Source organism: Exophiala aquamarina, assembly GCF_000709125.1.
Source record: "Exophiala aquamarina CBS 119918 chromosome Unknown aczIA-supercont1.4, whole genome shotgun sequence".
Lineage (NCBI taxonomy): Eukaryota > Fungi > Ascomycota > Eurotiomycetes > Chaetothyriales > Herpotrichiellaceae > Exophiala > Exophiala aquamarina.
This window is the reverse complement of record NW_013550584.1, coordinates 3,188,551-3,204,602: the sequence shown is the minus strand read 5'-3', so window position 1 is coordinate 3,204,602 and position 16,052 is coordinate 3,188,551. Positions and strand designations below refer to the sequence as shown.

The 16,052-nt window shown below is 49.7% G+C and overlaps 6 protein-coding genes across 6 annotated transcripts; 3 read left to right on the top strand and 3 right to left on the bottom strand.

Annotated features, from left to right (window-relative positions):
* Positions 1-6,916: 6,916 nt before the first annotated feature.
* On the top strand, positions 6,917-8,902 carry A1O9_06265 (uncharacterized protein; the record flags this gene model as incomplete). Its single annotated transcript, XM_013405475.1, has 1 exon — positions 6,917-8,902. The coding sequence occupies one exon, from the start codon at positions 6,917-6,919 to the stop codon at positions 8,900-8,902; it is 1,986 nt and encodes a 661-aa protein (XP_013260929.1).
* A 761-nt stretch (positions 8,903-9,663) lies between these two features.
* A1O9_06264 (uncharacterized protein) lies at positions 9,664-11,080 on the top strand (the record flags this gene model as incomplete). The annotated part of the gene is made up of 6 exons (XM_013405474.1): positions 9,664-9,792; positions 9,927-10,064; positions 10,165-10,260; positions 10,346-10,401; positions 10,484-10,911; positions 10,968-11,080. The coding sequence occupies 6 exons, from the start codon at positions 9,664-9,666 to the stop codon at positions 11,078-11,080; spliced, it is 960 nt and encodes a 319-aa protein (XP_013260928.1).
* Positions 11,081-11,188: 108 nt separating this feature from the next.
* A1O9_06263 (ribosome biogenesis protein n) lies at positions 11,189-11,974 on the bottom strand (the record flags this gene model as incomplete). The annotated part of the gene is made up of 1 exon (XM_013405473.1): positions 11,189-11,974. The coding sequence occupies one exon, from the start codon at positions 11,972-11,974 to the stop codon at positions 11,189-11,191; it is 786 nt and encodes a 261-aa protein (XP_013260927.1).
* Positions 11,975-12,335: 361 nt separating this feature from the next.
* On the top strand, positions 12,336-12,959 carry A1O9_06262 (uncharacterized protein; the record flags this gene model as incomplete). Its single annotated transcript, XM_013405472.1, has 1 exon — positions 12,336-12,959. The coding sequence occupies one exon, from the start codon at positions 12,336-12,338 to the stop codon at positions 12,957-12,959; it is 624 nt and encodes a 207-aa protein (XP_013260926.1).
* Positions 12,960-13,239: 280 nt separating this feature from the next.
* On the bottom strand, positions 13,240-13,569 carry A1O9_06261 (uncharacterized protein; the record flags this gene model as incomplete). Its single annotated transcript, XM_013405471.1, has 3 exons — positions 13,240-13,327; positions 13,393-13,502; positions 13,555-13,569. 3 exons carry the CDS (start codon positions 13,567-13,569, stop codon positions 13,240-13,242), a joined length of 213 nt encoding a protein of 70 aa, XP_013260925.1.
* Positions 13,570-14,234: 665 nt separating this feature from the next.
* Positions 14,235-15,737, bottom strand: A1O9_06260 (uncharacterized protein; the record flags this gene model as incomplete). The annotated part of the gene is made up of 2 exons (XM_013405470.1): positions 14,235-15,022; positions 15,074-15,737. The coding sequence occupies 2 exons, from the start codon at positions 15,735-15,737 to the stop codon at positions 14,235-14,237; spliced, it is 1,452 nt and encodes a 483-aa protein (XP_013260924.1).
* Positions 15,738-16,052: the final 315 nt, after the last annotated feature.

Genomic DNA, 16,052 nt, shown 5'->3' with positions numbered 1-16,052 from the left:
CTTCAGCTCACATCGAGATTTCTGGGCCAGACTCGACAGGTGAGCACGACAGGATAACGATGAAGCTGGCATCGTTCACAGACTACTTTTTTGCCGAAAATGGCCCGGGCACATGGTGCGGACTCGATCCGATCCCGACGCTGTACGAAGACGTCATGCTCGAGGATATCCAGATAGACGCTTGGACAGGCACCATCATGACCGATAATACATTTCTGAAGAGGCGGCTCACATTCAAAAGGCACGAGGACGCGGGCCCGGATATCGACGTCTCAGATTCCAAATGGTTCAACATACGCTGTGAGCCTGGCAACGACAAGCTCGAGTTCGCCGACGGAGAAGCCCCATTTTTCAGCAGGCTATACAGACTGGTGTACGATGCTCCTGAATTGGACGGTGAGGGAGTTGAGGTGCTGGCGATTCCTGGAATCCTCGGGGATGAGTCGGAACACCTTCTCGACTTCATCATAGGGTGGATCCATCTTGAAAACTTCAGAGATCGAGTGAACGAACTGGCTGACGGGTACCCCAACACAATTGACCAACGGTTCCGTTCAAACAACATGTGGAAGTCGACCCACCGCCAACTGGTCCACGATGGATTTGGGGCATGGGTCCCCACAGATGAGTATGAAGACTCACCCAAGGCATGGGAAATGAAATTGGCGGGGTTCTACCACAATCTCATGGATCTCTCGCTGTGTCGGGACAAATTACCCACACCGGAACACGTCTCGGGAAAGACCAGACTTCGGGTCGATGAGACCAAATCCACGATTCGGTACCAGCCGACTGACAAGATCAAGTACGTGAACAGGACTCCGTCAACACTCCTCGTCAGGGTGGAAAACATGAAGAACGATGGTTTACACAATGAGATGGAGCAAGAGAGAAGCCGGACGTTGGGCGAAAGAATCCGAAAGAGGCTCGCGGATGGAGAATATGACAATCCCTATCTAAATCTAGAATAGGGTAGTACTACGATAGTGAAACGGTCTTGGCACCAAATAGTAAATGCGCGATTCACGGCACGGATTCAGCTGGCAGGGAGACGACATGCAGTCGTGTCTCAATCGAATGATCAAGGGGTCTTTTCAGGGTCATTGTTAACTATCTTTCTCTCCCAACCTGTCTTTCTGTCAGTCAGAACGCTTTACCTCTCTCTTCTTCCCACTTCACTGGTGGCTGAGCGCTGCATCGGACTGCGAATACGTTGTTGAAGCAGCGTCTTCATTACTTCGCTTATTCTTCCTGTTGTTATTCCACTTCCCTGCATCAACGCTAACTCCCTGCAGAGTTGTTTCGCTCGTCTCCTGCTGAAGCAAATCTATCCGCAAACCCTGTTGCATCGCTCTGCTCCCTTGTCCCTATCACGTCATATTTCCCTTGATGATTTGGAAGCAGCATCCTTTATATCTTAAGATATTTTCTTGTCGATTCCTGATAGGATTGATTCTAGGGTCAGCGACGTGCAGAATATTGAACTGATGCAGAACAAGAACCGATATCGAAGTCAGCAAAGCAGTGTAACATGGTTAAATGCGCATGATTCCAAGGGTGCCTAGACGTTAGGCTAAGGCTGAGCGTGCAGATGGCATAGCTATTCTTGTAACATAGCATCATAGTAGCATAGACAAGCAGGTACAGAATGAGACGGCAGCACACTCTCATGGAGAGCTCAGCCGTGTTCATGAGATGAGTAACGGCCTACAGCACAGAGAATGCGTGTACGAGTATATAGTTGCGAGCCTCGTCCTAGAGAGCGATGAGCGACTTGTAGCATTGCGATACGGTTGATTTTCTTGATTATTGAGTGTTTGCGTCATTGCCTACGATGAAGTCCTCTCTATCCCGATCCGATCTCTTTTACTTCCGAGCCCCTTTCGACCTGTTTTCAGCAGTTTACATTCTGCCAGTCAAGTATTGGAGCTTAGATCTTACCGCTAGACTCATGCCGAACATGAGCATCTCAGCACAATACACCATTGGAATATTTCTGCCGAATCCGCTGAAATGTGTGGAGATTTTCGTCTAATACTCAGCGCAGTCAGTGACGATCCTGAGTATGTTTAGCGAAGTGTTTTAGGTACTTCGATGTTCTCGTTCCGCAACGCTTAAGAAATCAGATAGCAGAGTAGCTAGGATAGTGACCTGTTCAGCTTGAGCGCGTCGCGTAATCGTTCTACGTGACTCCCAGTTTAGAGCATGAGGACCTATAGGAGCTTTCGTATTACTGAGGTCTAGCTCTTTCAGTACACAGGTAGTGAGGTGAAATGTTGATAAGTCATCGTAAAATTGGTGCGAATTTTGGGCTTCGCTTGCGTGATTGCGTTCCTGTTTCTTGAAGACGTGTTGGATTTCGTAAATCAGCGATGAGAGATGAGCCGGGTTCCCGCGTTTACGTGAGGGAGGGAGATGCTTCTCTGGAATTCTCAACCGTAACACTCCCTTGGATGTAGCTCAAGAAAGAGGGAGACTGACGTTTGGTACGTGGCTTGCCTGTTCCCCGCAACTGTGAATTCAGTCGCAGGGAGAGATTGGGTGTCAGACAAATGCATGTATATTTCGCGCGAGTACACTTGGACAAGCAGTTGAAGACGCTCCGAGCCTGGGATTGGAATACTGCTCCAATTACGATGATCAGAACAGTTCTACCAGCATCTTAAAAAGTTACTGCTCTGTGAGGGGACATATCAGATTTGTAGAGCCTCCTTCGTCACGACGGGTAACGATCCGCCATATGTCAAGGTCACGGTTGGAGCCACCGCAACAGTCACTGTCTCCCAAGCAAACTCACCATGCAAGCCGCGAGGATTATTATCCAGCTGGTTGCCAGCTGCTTATACCATTGCCTTTCTGATCCCAAGATGATTTTGACTAGAGAATAACAGGCCTGGGATATATTCGAAAGGGGAGCAGCTGCAACGAACTCCAAGAACCAGGCAGCGTCTCAGACTTTCTCCGCTACGTCAATCTCGCCATAGACATCAGTTACAGATCGATCTGCACGACTTACAGCATCAGAAACTGATACATCTTTAACCCCCGCCAAAAACACACGCCTTCTAGTACTGGACCATCAATCTCGATAGTACTGGTGAGCGCTGGCTACGTCAGACCGTTTTTGAGTTGCTAGCCGGCCTGTGGATTTCCCAACACACAAAGATACCAGTACGATCAAGGAATAAGATCTACCTTCTGATACGAAGGCTGCTGACCTCGATTGCCCTTCCTGGCCTAGAACCTTGGGTGGGCCAATAGTACCACCTTGTCGGAAAGCGAAGGACGCGAGTTGGATTGTTGACTACTCTTCGCACCAAATGTCGATGGCTTCAGCACCTAGACAGACCTGTTTGTATGCCTGCCTTACTAGAAAGGGACGAGTCTTCGCCTGATTCCTGTAATATTACGCCCAATCGCCATTTCGAACTCTCGAGGGGATGCGCCTGCGAAACGACTGCGCAATGTTGGGAGGGGGACAGAAAATGCCTGCCAGCGCATTGTGTCGCAAATTCCACTAGATACAGGAAGGGAGGATGATTGGGGCCGAGCGCCGCCATATTAGCCAACTTAGGGTCGGGCCAAAATAGTTGAGGAACTAACCGCAGTACACAATACTACTCGTGACTCGAACTACAGACTGGGTCAGATTCTTCTCGTTCCTCTTGGGAAAGTCTAGATGCCGAGGACAGCCATGACTTATAGACTCCTATCCTATTTGAATGAGGCTTTAATCATTCCAATTGCAAATCACCGCAGCATGAAGTACGACAACTGAGATCCAGCAGACGCGGCGAGGATTGCTTGGCAGGTTGGTGACAGAGAGAGCATAGCACGGATGTGGGGAAGAGATACTCGCTTCAATCAGCCAGCTTATATTAGTCGTCCATCCAACCCCCTCTATGAAGCTTCATGATTGCTTAAACGGCACTTAGGAGGTAGGTCTGGGCGAGGCACATCCTCCGTGGATCGGTGGCTCAGGGGAGAAGGCCGAGACTGTTTACTAGGCTACAGTAATTGACCAGCGTGGAATCGGTGAATTCTGTAATACCTTGATTTCGGGTTTTTCGGGTATTGTGCTCACCTTGGTTTGCCTCGCTTGCCTAGCTTTGAATGTTGATAAAAATTAATCCTGTTTACATGTCTTTTACGAAGGTTTCAGTCTCGTTCTTGTTCGGGTCCAGGCACTGTAACGCCACAGCATTACCTCGCCATAGGGGAAGCAGCAGTCCAGCCCCATCCTTCCCATACTATATGGTCTGGAGCAAGGAAAACGATTCCTTCCAGTCTCTTTTCAAGAGCATACAACTGATGAGCGAAGTCTGTCCTCTCTTGTTAGCTACAGACGAACCAAGCTCGAATCGTGTATAGATCCGGATCCAGCACTCCAGTCAGAGCAATGGCATGAGAAACAAACCAGCAAAGAGTATGGCCGAGCAGGCTTCAATTTCTCGGCTCCAGCTGCAACTGCATTTCACAACTTCTACACAGTTCTTCTGCCATGGGAAATGCCTAGGACCCGCTCGTCGTCGTTACCCGATAGATCATGTACTGCATTTCCCACACCCTTGTTTCTGAAGTGGGAAGCTCCGGCGCTGTCCTAAAGTGGCTGGAGTCTTTTATTTTACTCTCCTTCTCTAGTCACTAAGTGGTGATGATCTACGAGCGCAAATGCCAATCCATCTACGCAGGAGAGCGGCGTTGGGATTTCCGAAAGGTGGCAAGCTCCACCAGGGCGTTTAAAGCCTTGACTATAATCAAAACTTAACATTAAGGGCTTGGCTACCCTATTTCGACAGTTTCCTTTCATGCTAGGATCAAATGCTGTCTCAAATTAATGTATGGCTTCCCTCAGAAATAAAGCCGCCATTGAGCTCATGGCCCTCGATTTGATCGTCGAGAAAATGTTGAACCAGAAGTCTGCAAGAAAATCTTCAGTGGATTCTGGATCATTTGGTGGGACCTTCTTCACCAACACGCTCTCGGGGTCCTCCGAAATCTTATGTCAAACTACTGGAAACGCTGCATGATGCATATAGGTGATGTGGGACTGCATCTCTACAACAGGCGCAGGACTGCCACGCCTTGGTAATTTCTTACTGTCGGCACACTACAAAAGACGATACATTTGAGTCCTGCCTGGAGTTTATTGGAGAGTTGAGACCTCAGTTTCATTCAACTCAGGCATGCGATGCTGCCTTCACTTGACCTTGAGCGACGAGCAGTTGAAGCCAAGGCTGACCTAATGAAGTCTAGGGTCGGCTCGGTAGAGCCTAAGTTTATCAGGCTCTTGACCTGCGGCTGGGCTTTGAGGAATGGACCGTGATTGGCATCGACTTTTTGTCTAAACCCCACTCTGGTGTTAAACTCCGCGAAGCTAAGGTGTAAGCTCATTTAGCGGCGATCAACTAGAAGGATGCGAAACCTCGATCCGTTCCCCGGCTCTAGACTAGCTTAAAAATATGAAATAACTAATGCCCTATCTAAGGCTAAGTAGAGCGGGAAAAGGGAGAGAGGTCTAGATTAGTTAACCGTCGCCGAGAGAAAAAGTCAAATGGGTCAGCTTTTGCCGTCGACCAGGAACAACTTGCCTCGGAAATTTTGCTCCTTGCATTGCCATAATTTCGCAGAGCGCCCGGACCTCCTGCCACCACGGTCATTCAACTCGGGTTGGCTGGTGATCCCTACATCAAAAATCTGCCCCTGGGTAGGCGCCCATTTCTCTGCGTTTCGATACTGGATCGGCCCAAGCTATTATCCGCTCATGTGAGGAGAGTGTGACACGCCTTGTGCAGAATTCTTGCATGCTGTGAACCATATAACTTCCAAAATTTGGGCATTTTCACGATTCCATTGTAGAAATATGGTACATGTAGAGATTATCGCACGAAACGCAGATATTTTGTTGGCCGGCGATCAATGGCGACCTTTTCTATCCGTAGAATTGACAAGGCTGCCATCTTCTAATATGCTTTAGATCCGACACTTTTCATGCGGCACTAACCTCATCCAAACGGATCTATGGCCATGTAATGAACCAAAGGCCGGCTCTAGACCACCCACTGCAGGCCTTTGCAGCTTGGCTCGCAATCTCGACATTTCTTGGGTTTTGTGGACATTCAGCACATGTTGAATTTGTGCTTGGCGTATTTGGTGGCTGGGGACTAAATTAGCTACCCAGCAGAGCTTGAGGACCTTGCTCCGATCACGTAAAATGTCTTTGTCGGTGAGAACTATTCACCATCCTTTATTGCAAAGTTTTCGATGTCAGGTGGCCAGCAACTGCCAAGAGATAGGTTGAGTTCAGCTGAGGCGCATCCAGGTGGACTACCTTGGTCGTCGCAAGGCAATTGCAGAGGCGAGTAGCAGCAGCAGCTGTCTTTAATACGAGCAGCCTGATTCACGGGATTCAGCTCATTGAAAGCTTTGAGACATTCAAGGGACTCGGTCTGATCTTCATGGCCGTTCCTGATCTGTCGAAATTGGCTAGCATGCAAGCGAAGTTCTAGGCCTTTGCAGAGCTGCAGAATGTCCTTTGCCCGATTGCTATTGGGGTTGCCCTGTGGAGGGTGGACATGGTTCTTGCGCCAAGGCAGCACGGATACGGGCTTCGTGGTTTGTGAACCAGACGATCTTCCCATACACTGTCCCCGACACACGCCACATGAATAATTACAAGACAATCAGCTGTGCAAGAATCCAAACTTATCAGGGTGATACAGCAGCAGGGCCTGCCAAAGGCATTTCACTTCGAACGAGAGATCAGCTGCGGCTGAATACGGGATACTGAGTATCAGGATGCTTGACTTCTGATGCATCTTTGATGGTGTATATATGTAGAGACAGTTTCCAGCGTTACTGAACATCCTCTCGCCAGCTCAGGCTACACCATTTCCACACATTCACCACTTGTGTCATGGCTCTACCTAAACTTCCCAAAGTGGTTGAGGATGTCAAGGCGCGCCCTTTCAAGAAGAACTACATTCTGTTCTGGAACAATCTGGGTCTTGACCTAAACCGTATCGTGCACACTTTCGCACCTGGCGGGCCGCAGGACGGCCCGCCAGTCTCCGCAAGAGCCTTAGCGATTCTTCACCTTGCGATACATGATGCATATTTTGGGGTATTCCCTTGGAAGGAACATACGGGGGTTGTAACTCTCCCGGACATCCCATTGTACCTAGATGAAAATAGAATTGGGGAAACTGAGGCACCAACGAGTGAGGAGGCGAAAGATGCCGTCGCTGGGGCTGCCATCAGGGTTCTACGCAAGTTGTATACCGAGCCAAATAAGCCAAATCCTATTGGATCAGACCCCAGCCAAGCGAGACAGATTACGCAGAGTCTGGCTGATTTCATCGATACAAATGTCAACACCTATACCGACTTCCATGGGCTGAACGTCGGATCCAAAGGCTATCAACATGGAGTCAAGGTTGCTGACAGAATTCTCATCGAACACGAAGTCAAGAGTACTGACATCGGCGCTGGTTCAGGAGACTATAAGCCGAAATCAGGTGAAGCTTTTGCGTTTGATGATGACCCATCCCATCCTGTCAGGCTTCGCCCAGACCTGGGCAATAAGGCAATGCGCCCATACCATGGGCCGAAATACGGCACAACAGCCACTATTATGGCAGCGACAAAAGACTTCAAAATAGCAGAACCATACATCAAACCTGGATATCCCATCCCCCTGTCGGGCAATGATGTCAGATACAACCAATACCTTGAGTCTCTAGAAGATGTGTACAGAATGGGAGGAGCGGAGGGCCTCCCATCAACCCGCAGGCGCCCGGCTCAAACCGCTGAGGCCTTGTTTTGGGCTTACGATGGAGTCAAACTCATCGGCACGCCTCCTCGTCTCTATAACCAGATCATTCGCCAAGTCGCCTTCGACAAGGCGAAACAACCGATCGATTCCGATCGCAACAATGCCGATTTTGCGCGACTGCTGGCTCTCGCGAACGTCGCAATGTCCGATGCTGGTGTCTTTTGCTGGCGCGAGAAATACGCCTACGAAGTCTGGCGCCCGTTGTCGGGAGTCAGACAGCATCCGGGCGATTCAGCACCAGAAGGTGCGGCACGGCCTTTCTGGAAGGTTTTAGGCGCACCCGCGACGAACAGCGACGAAGGCGGCTTCAAGCCTCCTTTCCCAGCCTACCCTTCAGGTCATGCAACATTTGGTGCAGCAGCCTTCCAGGTTGTTCGTCGATTCTATCACGAACGATGTACTGGACCAGTTATTTCGGCGTTGTTGGATACCCAAAAGGGTGATCCTACAGGCCAGAGCGAGGAGTCAACCACAAACAAAGCATCGAACATTAACGGTGCCCCTTCAAATCCTCCTATCTGTGGGAACGATACATTAGGGTTCACCTTTGTATCGGATGAGCTTAACGGTATCAGCCGTGAACTCTACCAGGCCTACATCCCGACCGTAGATTTGAAGGATCAACCGGGGGATGTTCGCACCCGCATCAGTTTGACCTTTAAGTCAATGAAGCATGCGATCTATAGTAATGCGATCTCCCGCATTTGGCTTGGCGTGCACTGGCATTTTGACGCCTTTGCGGGATATGATATCATGCATCCATACGCCGATGGGGAGACACCTGCAACTGGCAAAGACAAGTTTAATGAGCCGAAACGTGGTCCTGGCTACGACACGAATCCTTACAGACCGAAGTGTTATAAACAACTGTACCAATGTGATGCTGACGGATCAACAAAGTATCGTGAAGTTGAGGAGATGAACTGGTTTCATACCAGCACCACCGTGGGAAAGGACACGCGGTACTACGGTGGTGTGCCCTTGGGCATGCAAATTGCCGACAACATCTTCGAAACTGGAATGAAGAGCGAGGGAAGTTTGCTGAATCTGTCACCACAATCCTGCTGAGATAGGGCTGTGTGAGAATCTAAGACGTGACCATCGCGCCACAGTCATGCAGGAACCAAATAGGCAAGCTCTGCGGGTCCCAATCATTTAGTCCAATCAGTCCTTACCAATCTCGGATGTCATCCCCGCCAGTCAGAGACCGTAATGTTCGGAGTTTATATATCACTATGAACAATTATGGTATTGTTTACCAGACCCAAATTGTCGCAATTCTCCTTCGTGGCCTAGGGTAAACGTAACCGTGTAGACCCATGCTGTGTAGCCTTCGGGCATCGATGAACATGGTTCAAGGAGTGCCCATAGTTAATACAATACCCTGATAGTAAGAAGCATTCTGGAAATCTTGTGTCCGGACGCTGCCAGTGGGAGCTACTAATAATTATATCTACGAGCTATTACAACTAATGACTCCTGAGTAAGTAGTAATTATGTAGTATACGTCAAGTGCCAAGGCACTAAGGCCCAAGCCTACTCTACGAATAATTAATTACGTGCTTCCCCGCTCCTCTCTCCGGTCGTACTCGCTGCGAAATGAGAGTCCGACTTTCCCACTCCACTCTTAAGCCATTGACATCGATCCACAACTCTGCTTGTACACCTAGTAGAGAACCTATTCCCTGTCTCTGCTTCGGCAACTGATCTGCTGTGCGTAGGTAGGCCCTGTCATCTTCACTGCAAAGGGAGTATTGTTCATACACATTATCAGTAAAGCATTGCACCGCTCAAACCAAGCAAAACGACGCGGAAGAGAAGGCACCACCATGTCCATGTCGACGCCCACAGCAGCGATCAAGCTCGCGACCTCGGACGACCTGCTTCTGTGCACAGCATGTGGAGCGCAGTACGAAGAGGATGAAGCAGCCGGAAAATCGGAATGTAGAATCTGTGAGGTGGGCATACCTCGTTCCTTTTCCATGGCCAGATATATCTAGGATCTACGGACATCGTTACAAACGCGTTGCGTGCGCGAAGCGGAAACGAAAATAGGCTTACGAAGCTTCGCTTACATGTTTCGACAATATAGGATCCAAGACAATATGTTCCCCCGCCGGGGCAATCATTCACGACGCTGGGGAAGCTGAAAGCGGAGGGAAATCTCAAGAATGTGTTTGAGACGACGAAGGACGACGAGAATGTTATTGAGATCTGGACAGAGCCGAAAGTAGGTAATTATATACTTCCCCGCGAGATATGATCACAGTTGAGATCGGGGATCCTTGCGTGTCAGGCTAAGAAAGCTGACATATGGCGATAATCTCTAGTTCGGTATTGGACAGCGGGCGTGTTTGATACAGACACCACATGGAAATGTCCTTTGGGATATAGTGGCGTATCTAGATCAAGATACTGTTGACAAGGTAAGCTGAGGAACACAGGAGCGGTGCGAAAATTGTGGGCTTGTTGGCGTGGCTGCAACGGTTGACACTCAGTGCTCCTGCAAAGGTCAGTGAACTCGGCGGGTTGAAGTTCATCATCATTTCTCATCCGCATTTCTACACGTGAGTCCTCCCAGCTCTCGTACTCGTACACGACCTTGACTTCTCTTTCGGAGACGGGAGGAGGCTAATCCTTTTCTTCTAGCACATGGGCGGACTGGTCTGCCACCTTCCAATGCCCCGTGTATATCACCGATGTCGACTCGGTTTGGGCCAACAGAAAAGGAGTTTCTTCTGCGACTTTAAAGTTGTTGAAAGAGCCTTACACTGAGCTCCTTCCCGGACTGACAGCTGCGATATGTGGAGGTCACTTCGATGGAAGCATGGTGTTGCATTCTGCAACCCCCAATACCAAAATCCCCACTCTCTTCGTAGCAGACACCATTTTTGCTGTCGCTTCCGCACAAAATCCCGACCCAGGCAAGAGGAAGGACACGATCTCATACCAGTTCTTGTGGAGCATTCCAAATTTCATCCCATTGCCACCAGATAAGGTTTTCCAGATATGGAGCCGATTGAAGCCATTTGAATTCAAGGCAACATATGGAGTGATGGCAAAGTTTACCAACGTTTGTAAGTGGTTGTATCACTGGCCCTCAGAGTTGTTACTAATAATTCTGCCTATTGAGATGAGAGGCCTGGTCAGACTATGAGTCTGAAAGCAAGGGTCTTGCAGAGTGCGAAGATCGCTGTCAAGGCTATGGGGTACCAAGATCATAGTATCTTTGCAGAGGAATTGTGAAACGGGTTCTCGAGTAAGGTGGCGGTCAACATGACGAGTAACGCTGTGAACTCTGAAAACATCTCCTGCGTTATGAAGGAAACCTTTCGGGTTGTGGAGATAACATGCTCACACCAACAACACTGCGTTTAAGCAGCCATCTCGACTCGGATCATTTGTAACCTGTGCATACTTGCCCCAGACAACCTTACCGCCCGTGGTGACCAGTCCAAGCTCAGAAACGTTGACTTCGATCACCGTGCCCTTAGTGAGCACTCCCAATTGGGTATAAAGAGGATTTTGCGGGTTCTTCTTCACACTGATAATCGGAAGTTGGACTGTAACACCCAACTCAGGGTGTGTGACATTGGCCTTCTTGTATCGCAGACCCATCGGGCGAATAAAGCGTTCGTATTTGACCGGTCGCCTCGTAAAATCCGGACCGACAAACGTTGGCTGGGTAATCATCCTCTTCCAGCTCTTCTTCGCTGTCTTCTTGCCGGTCTTGACCACCTTGAACATTTCTTCTTCACTGATTCCTTTCACCTTGGGCAAGGGAACCGAGAACTTCGCGGCCTTCTCGGCTCTCTTATTCTTGATCGCGCTTGATAGTGCTTTGGCATTGTTGGCTTGTGATCGGTCAAGTAGATAACTGGGCAGTGGTTGGGAGGACGGTTCGCTTGGAGCGGCCGATTTGACATCTTTCTCTTCTTGCGCCTTGATGGCCTTCTTCATCTGAATCTTCTCGGCATGTCGCTTCTTCTGATGCAGTTTGGCCCTCAGACCGCGCAGATTCTGCGCCTTTTCAGACTGCGCATGGCCTTCTCTGGCCTCTCGCTTCCGTACTCTCTCGTCGTGGTCGAGACGTTTGCCATGTTGCTTCTGCCATCTTTCGATATACTCGTTTTGAGGCATGGTTGCGGGCTTTGTGGCGAGTGGTGGGTGATGTGAATGCTGTCGGTGAGTCCGCAAGGCAGGATTAAAAAAATGTTCGGGTTTCAGTCGGAGGCACAATTCTGCCCAGTGAATTTTTGGCTTTTATCACGTGAATGCCAAGAAGACTCTGAGGGTTCCACTCGACCTCAAGTTTGTGGCTGGGACGGTTTTCTCCAATTTTGCTTCCGAGGCCGGAAAGAGGCTTGTGAGTACAGAATAAGGACGGGCAGGTTTGCCATCCAAGATAAAATCCTCTTCGATTGACCAGAGCTTCACGTCCGAATTGACGAGGTACAACCTACTACTATCCCTCACCCACAAGCTGTCAAAGTAATACACAATGAATCCTCAAGTCCGTCCGCTTCGGCTGATGAGCGCTGCTCCCCGGGCACATCTTTTCACGAGTTCATGCAGATACCACATCCGGCGCAGGGCATTCGGCACGGGCGCGCCCCTCAAGAATAGCGACGATAGCGATCATTCCAAAAGGCCTCCTTCATCTGGCGGCTCATTCGAGTCTTTTGGGTCGTTCCGTAGCGGACCCGCTCCACCACTTCTGCCGAAGGAGGAGCAAGACATCTTCGACTCGCTGCAGCGAGCATCAACGGGTGCATTCTCTACGCCGCGAGCGCCACCACGGATAAACCAATCCCCTCACTCGTCACTAGGCGAGACAGAAGATGCACAGGGGGTGGTGGAAGCGAGGACTGAGAAGATCGCCACTGAAGGTGGTAACAAAGCCGCGGATGGAGATCAGCCTATCTTCAAGGACAAGTACGACCGGGTCATTGAGGCGAGAGGCAAAGGAGGGGAACTACACCCCGACGTCGTGCGACGTGCGCAGCCGGAGTTTGAGGGCGATGTCAATCCCAGGACGGGCGAGGTCGGTGGTCCAAAAAATGAGCCGTTGAGATGGGGCCCGACCAGCGAGTGGACATATAACGGCCGGGCTACGGATTTCTAGGCAAGCAAGGTTAGAAAGAGAAAGCTTATTTGTTCAAGACTTGAATTCTATCCTCGTCAATCAAGCTCAGTATCTGAATTCTAGTTCATCCCATGGATTGTCCCACAGCGCCATTTCCATGCAAATAGTGTGTTTGTCTAGTTGAATTGCCGCCGTGAGTTGTCGAGGGTATAGAACCAAAGCTCGTGAAATAAGATGCCATTTCTTCGTTCCAAAAAGTTCGCAGATGCCCAGAAAAGATTTCTGGTCATGCTATAAGTGGAAAGCTCGCTCCCATGCTTTACTGAGTCTTGACCTCTTGGTCTTGCTCAACGTGGATATGCTCGTTGGTCTGCAGGACGCCGACTTTGTCGCCGGGGAACTCGACACTGCAGAGGCGACAAACAGTCAGCTAATGGGCTCATCAGAGTACCAAGGGGGGAATTGTCATTACGTGAAGCCCTTGATCAGAGTGAACTCGTGCTTGATGTTGCCACCGTCTGCTTTCGCCTTTTCCTTGGCCTTATTGAGTTCCTCGGGCGAGGCATTCTCTTTTAGTGTAACCTGGAGATAACATCAGTTTGGATGGATACTGGCAAGACAGGAGGGACAATACATTGTAGAGAGGCATTCTGACTGAAGAGGTGGATGATAGTAATTGGTGCCTGGGTTTCGGATTGCGGGGGTAGTAACGAAGCAAGGCCGAATAAGTTCTAGGTTGTTGGAGCAGAATTGTTGGTTTGATGAAGATGGTTTTTGATGGATGGCAACGATGTGAGCAGAAGGAAGAGTATATATCTGATGGCAGAATAGGATGTGAAGCTGAATTGCAGGATTGCCAACTTCATGGAAACGGGCCATTGGGCGAACCAACCCCTCGGCTCAGGCTGTCGCTGCGACGTACGGCTGGCACATGAGAGACACGCGCTACGAGGGGCAATGACGACATGCTTGGCACTCTGCTTCACCGGCACATACTCTGTATGTGGTGCACCGCAGTTCTTATTAATATTATTATTGGCACCAGATCGTGGTATGCCATAAACCCTCGGCGTAATCTTCACACTCGTCTTCAGGCTGAAAGAGGTGCTTAGGATCATGAGAAACTCCAGCTCATTTCTCATCAAGTGTTACTGTCTTCCCAGTGTACTGTACTGACAGGGTGGACCTCAGTCCTCTCAACAAGACAGCCGACTTGCCTTCTGGGGTGTGTGACGATCTTCTTAGCCTTGGTCAAGCTCGCTTGGCCTCAATCCTGGTTGCCTCCAGTTGGCACCCTTCATTCCCGGCCGATCCTTACACTTCAAGGACTGGCCTCGGAAAAGCAGTACTCTTTTCGGAAGCAGAAGATAGCTCATCCACCTCATCCTCGTCCTCAGTCTCATCTGGATTGGGTTTTCGGGTCTGTCCTGCATACTCGGCTAGGATCCTGGTGAGCGCGCCTTGATAGTCCCACGACGCGATCATGATTTGCCGTCTTTGCAAGGCTTCCTCTTTATGCTTCGAAGTCGCTGCTGTGAAGGTCCAATCCAACCCCGTTGCAATGCGGGGCCGTCGGTGGAGCTTGAAGCGTCCTTCCCATTTATCATAGGTTGTAATGTGCTCCTCAGCCTCTGCAAGCCAAGCCCTCCAAACATCGTTCATGGGTGCTATGGCTGTCGCTTCGTTCAACCATTGAGTTGTACCTGTCAAGGCGATTGCTGTCCATAATGCTGCGGTAAAGTTTCTTGCTTCTGTCGGGACCATTGTCTTAGCCCGATCTTGTCTCTTGGAGAGTACCCACGCATTTTGAAAGCGATGCCACAACTTTTTGACCTTCATTTTCAGTTCGGCAGTTCCGCCCAGTCTATCTTGCTCCGTGCTGAGCTCTGTCGGTCGTTTGATTGGAAGAACGTCAACTTTATAAGCATGTTGCCAATGGAATGTGAACGGATTCAACGCAGACACCGCCCAGTACACCGCGTTCAGCGTGAAATATGTGGCTACAAAGGCAACTTGAAGGATGTTCTGAGAATTGGCTAGTGACACCACTCCGCCCATAAGCATAATCGTTGAGAGCAAAGCTAAAGTTCGATAAGGCGTATCTGAAAACTGTTAGCCATGGGGAAGATATCTCAATTGAGTCTCTCACTCACCATCGATGATATATTCAGCATGCTCTGTTTGGAAATATAGTCGTGCCACCTTTTCAGATTCCGCTCGAATAACTCGGATGGCTCCATTTGGATAATATATCAACACATCGCTTCTAGGCAACGTTTTGTCACGCTTAGCATCAAGGGTGGGTTCCTGAAACACCAAATCCCAATGCGTGCCCAATCCCGCAAACGAACTCACCATTGAAAGCATGATGGTCGCCAACAAGGAGAACCCATCTTTGTAGTATACGGACAGAGCTATCAGTCCCGTAGCCATGGCAAACCCTAGCCACGAGACGAAGAACAACGGGCCGTATTGTTTCGGGCCAAATGAACGCACCTGTTGCTTTCGTCGCGTTACTTGGACAAGCTCGACCTCGTAGTCCGCCAGTTGTTTTGGATGTAGTAATTGGGCAAAAAAGTTGATTTCTTTCTTTATCGTACCGGAGTACGCGCCAGCGACGACTCCTGTGGCTGTGGGCAGGCGATATTTTCGTTCATGTTCAAGTAATGCTTGTGGCGCTGGGAGAAGCCTTGGAATGGTTGACCACCATGTCAACCCGGTGACTTGCGCGTTTCTTGTCACAGATCCCTCTCCGAGCACGGCGATGATACCAACTATGTCCAGACGTAAATCATCAAACTTCTCTATCCAGCGCATGGCTGCAGAAAGAGGGTGCGAGGGGCAAGGAGGGTAGAAGAACGGAGAAGAGTTCTCAGCCTGATAAGTGGGGAGGTTCCCTCACATCATGTACTTATGTGATTTGAACAACTCACTCGTGGCTGCATGGCGCCGCTTAGGTCAACCTCTTTTTCAGCCTCCGAAGATCGTACCCAATGAAACATCGGGCCCCCTCGAGCCACGAATGGAACCCAACCTCTGTCCGCACCTGGCGGCTCGACTGGTCCGATCTGCATGTCATTTGTCCGGTTCTGCATCAAGCCGCAGCACTTTACTTGGGAAGTAGATCGACAA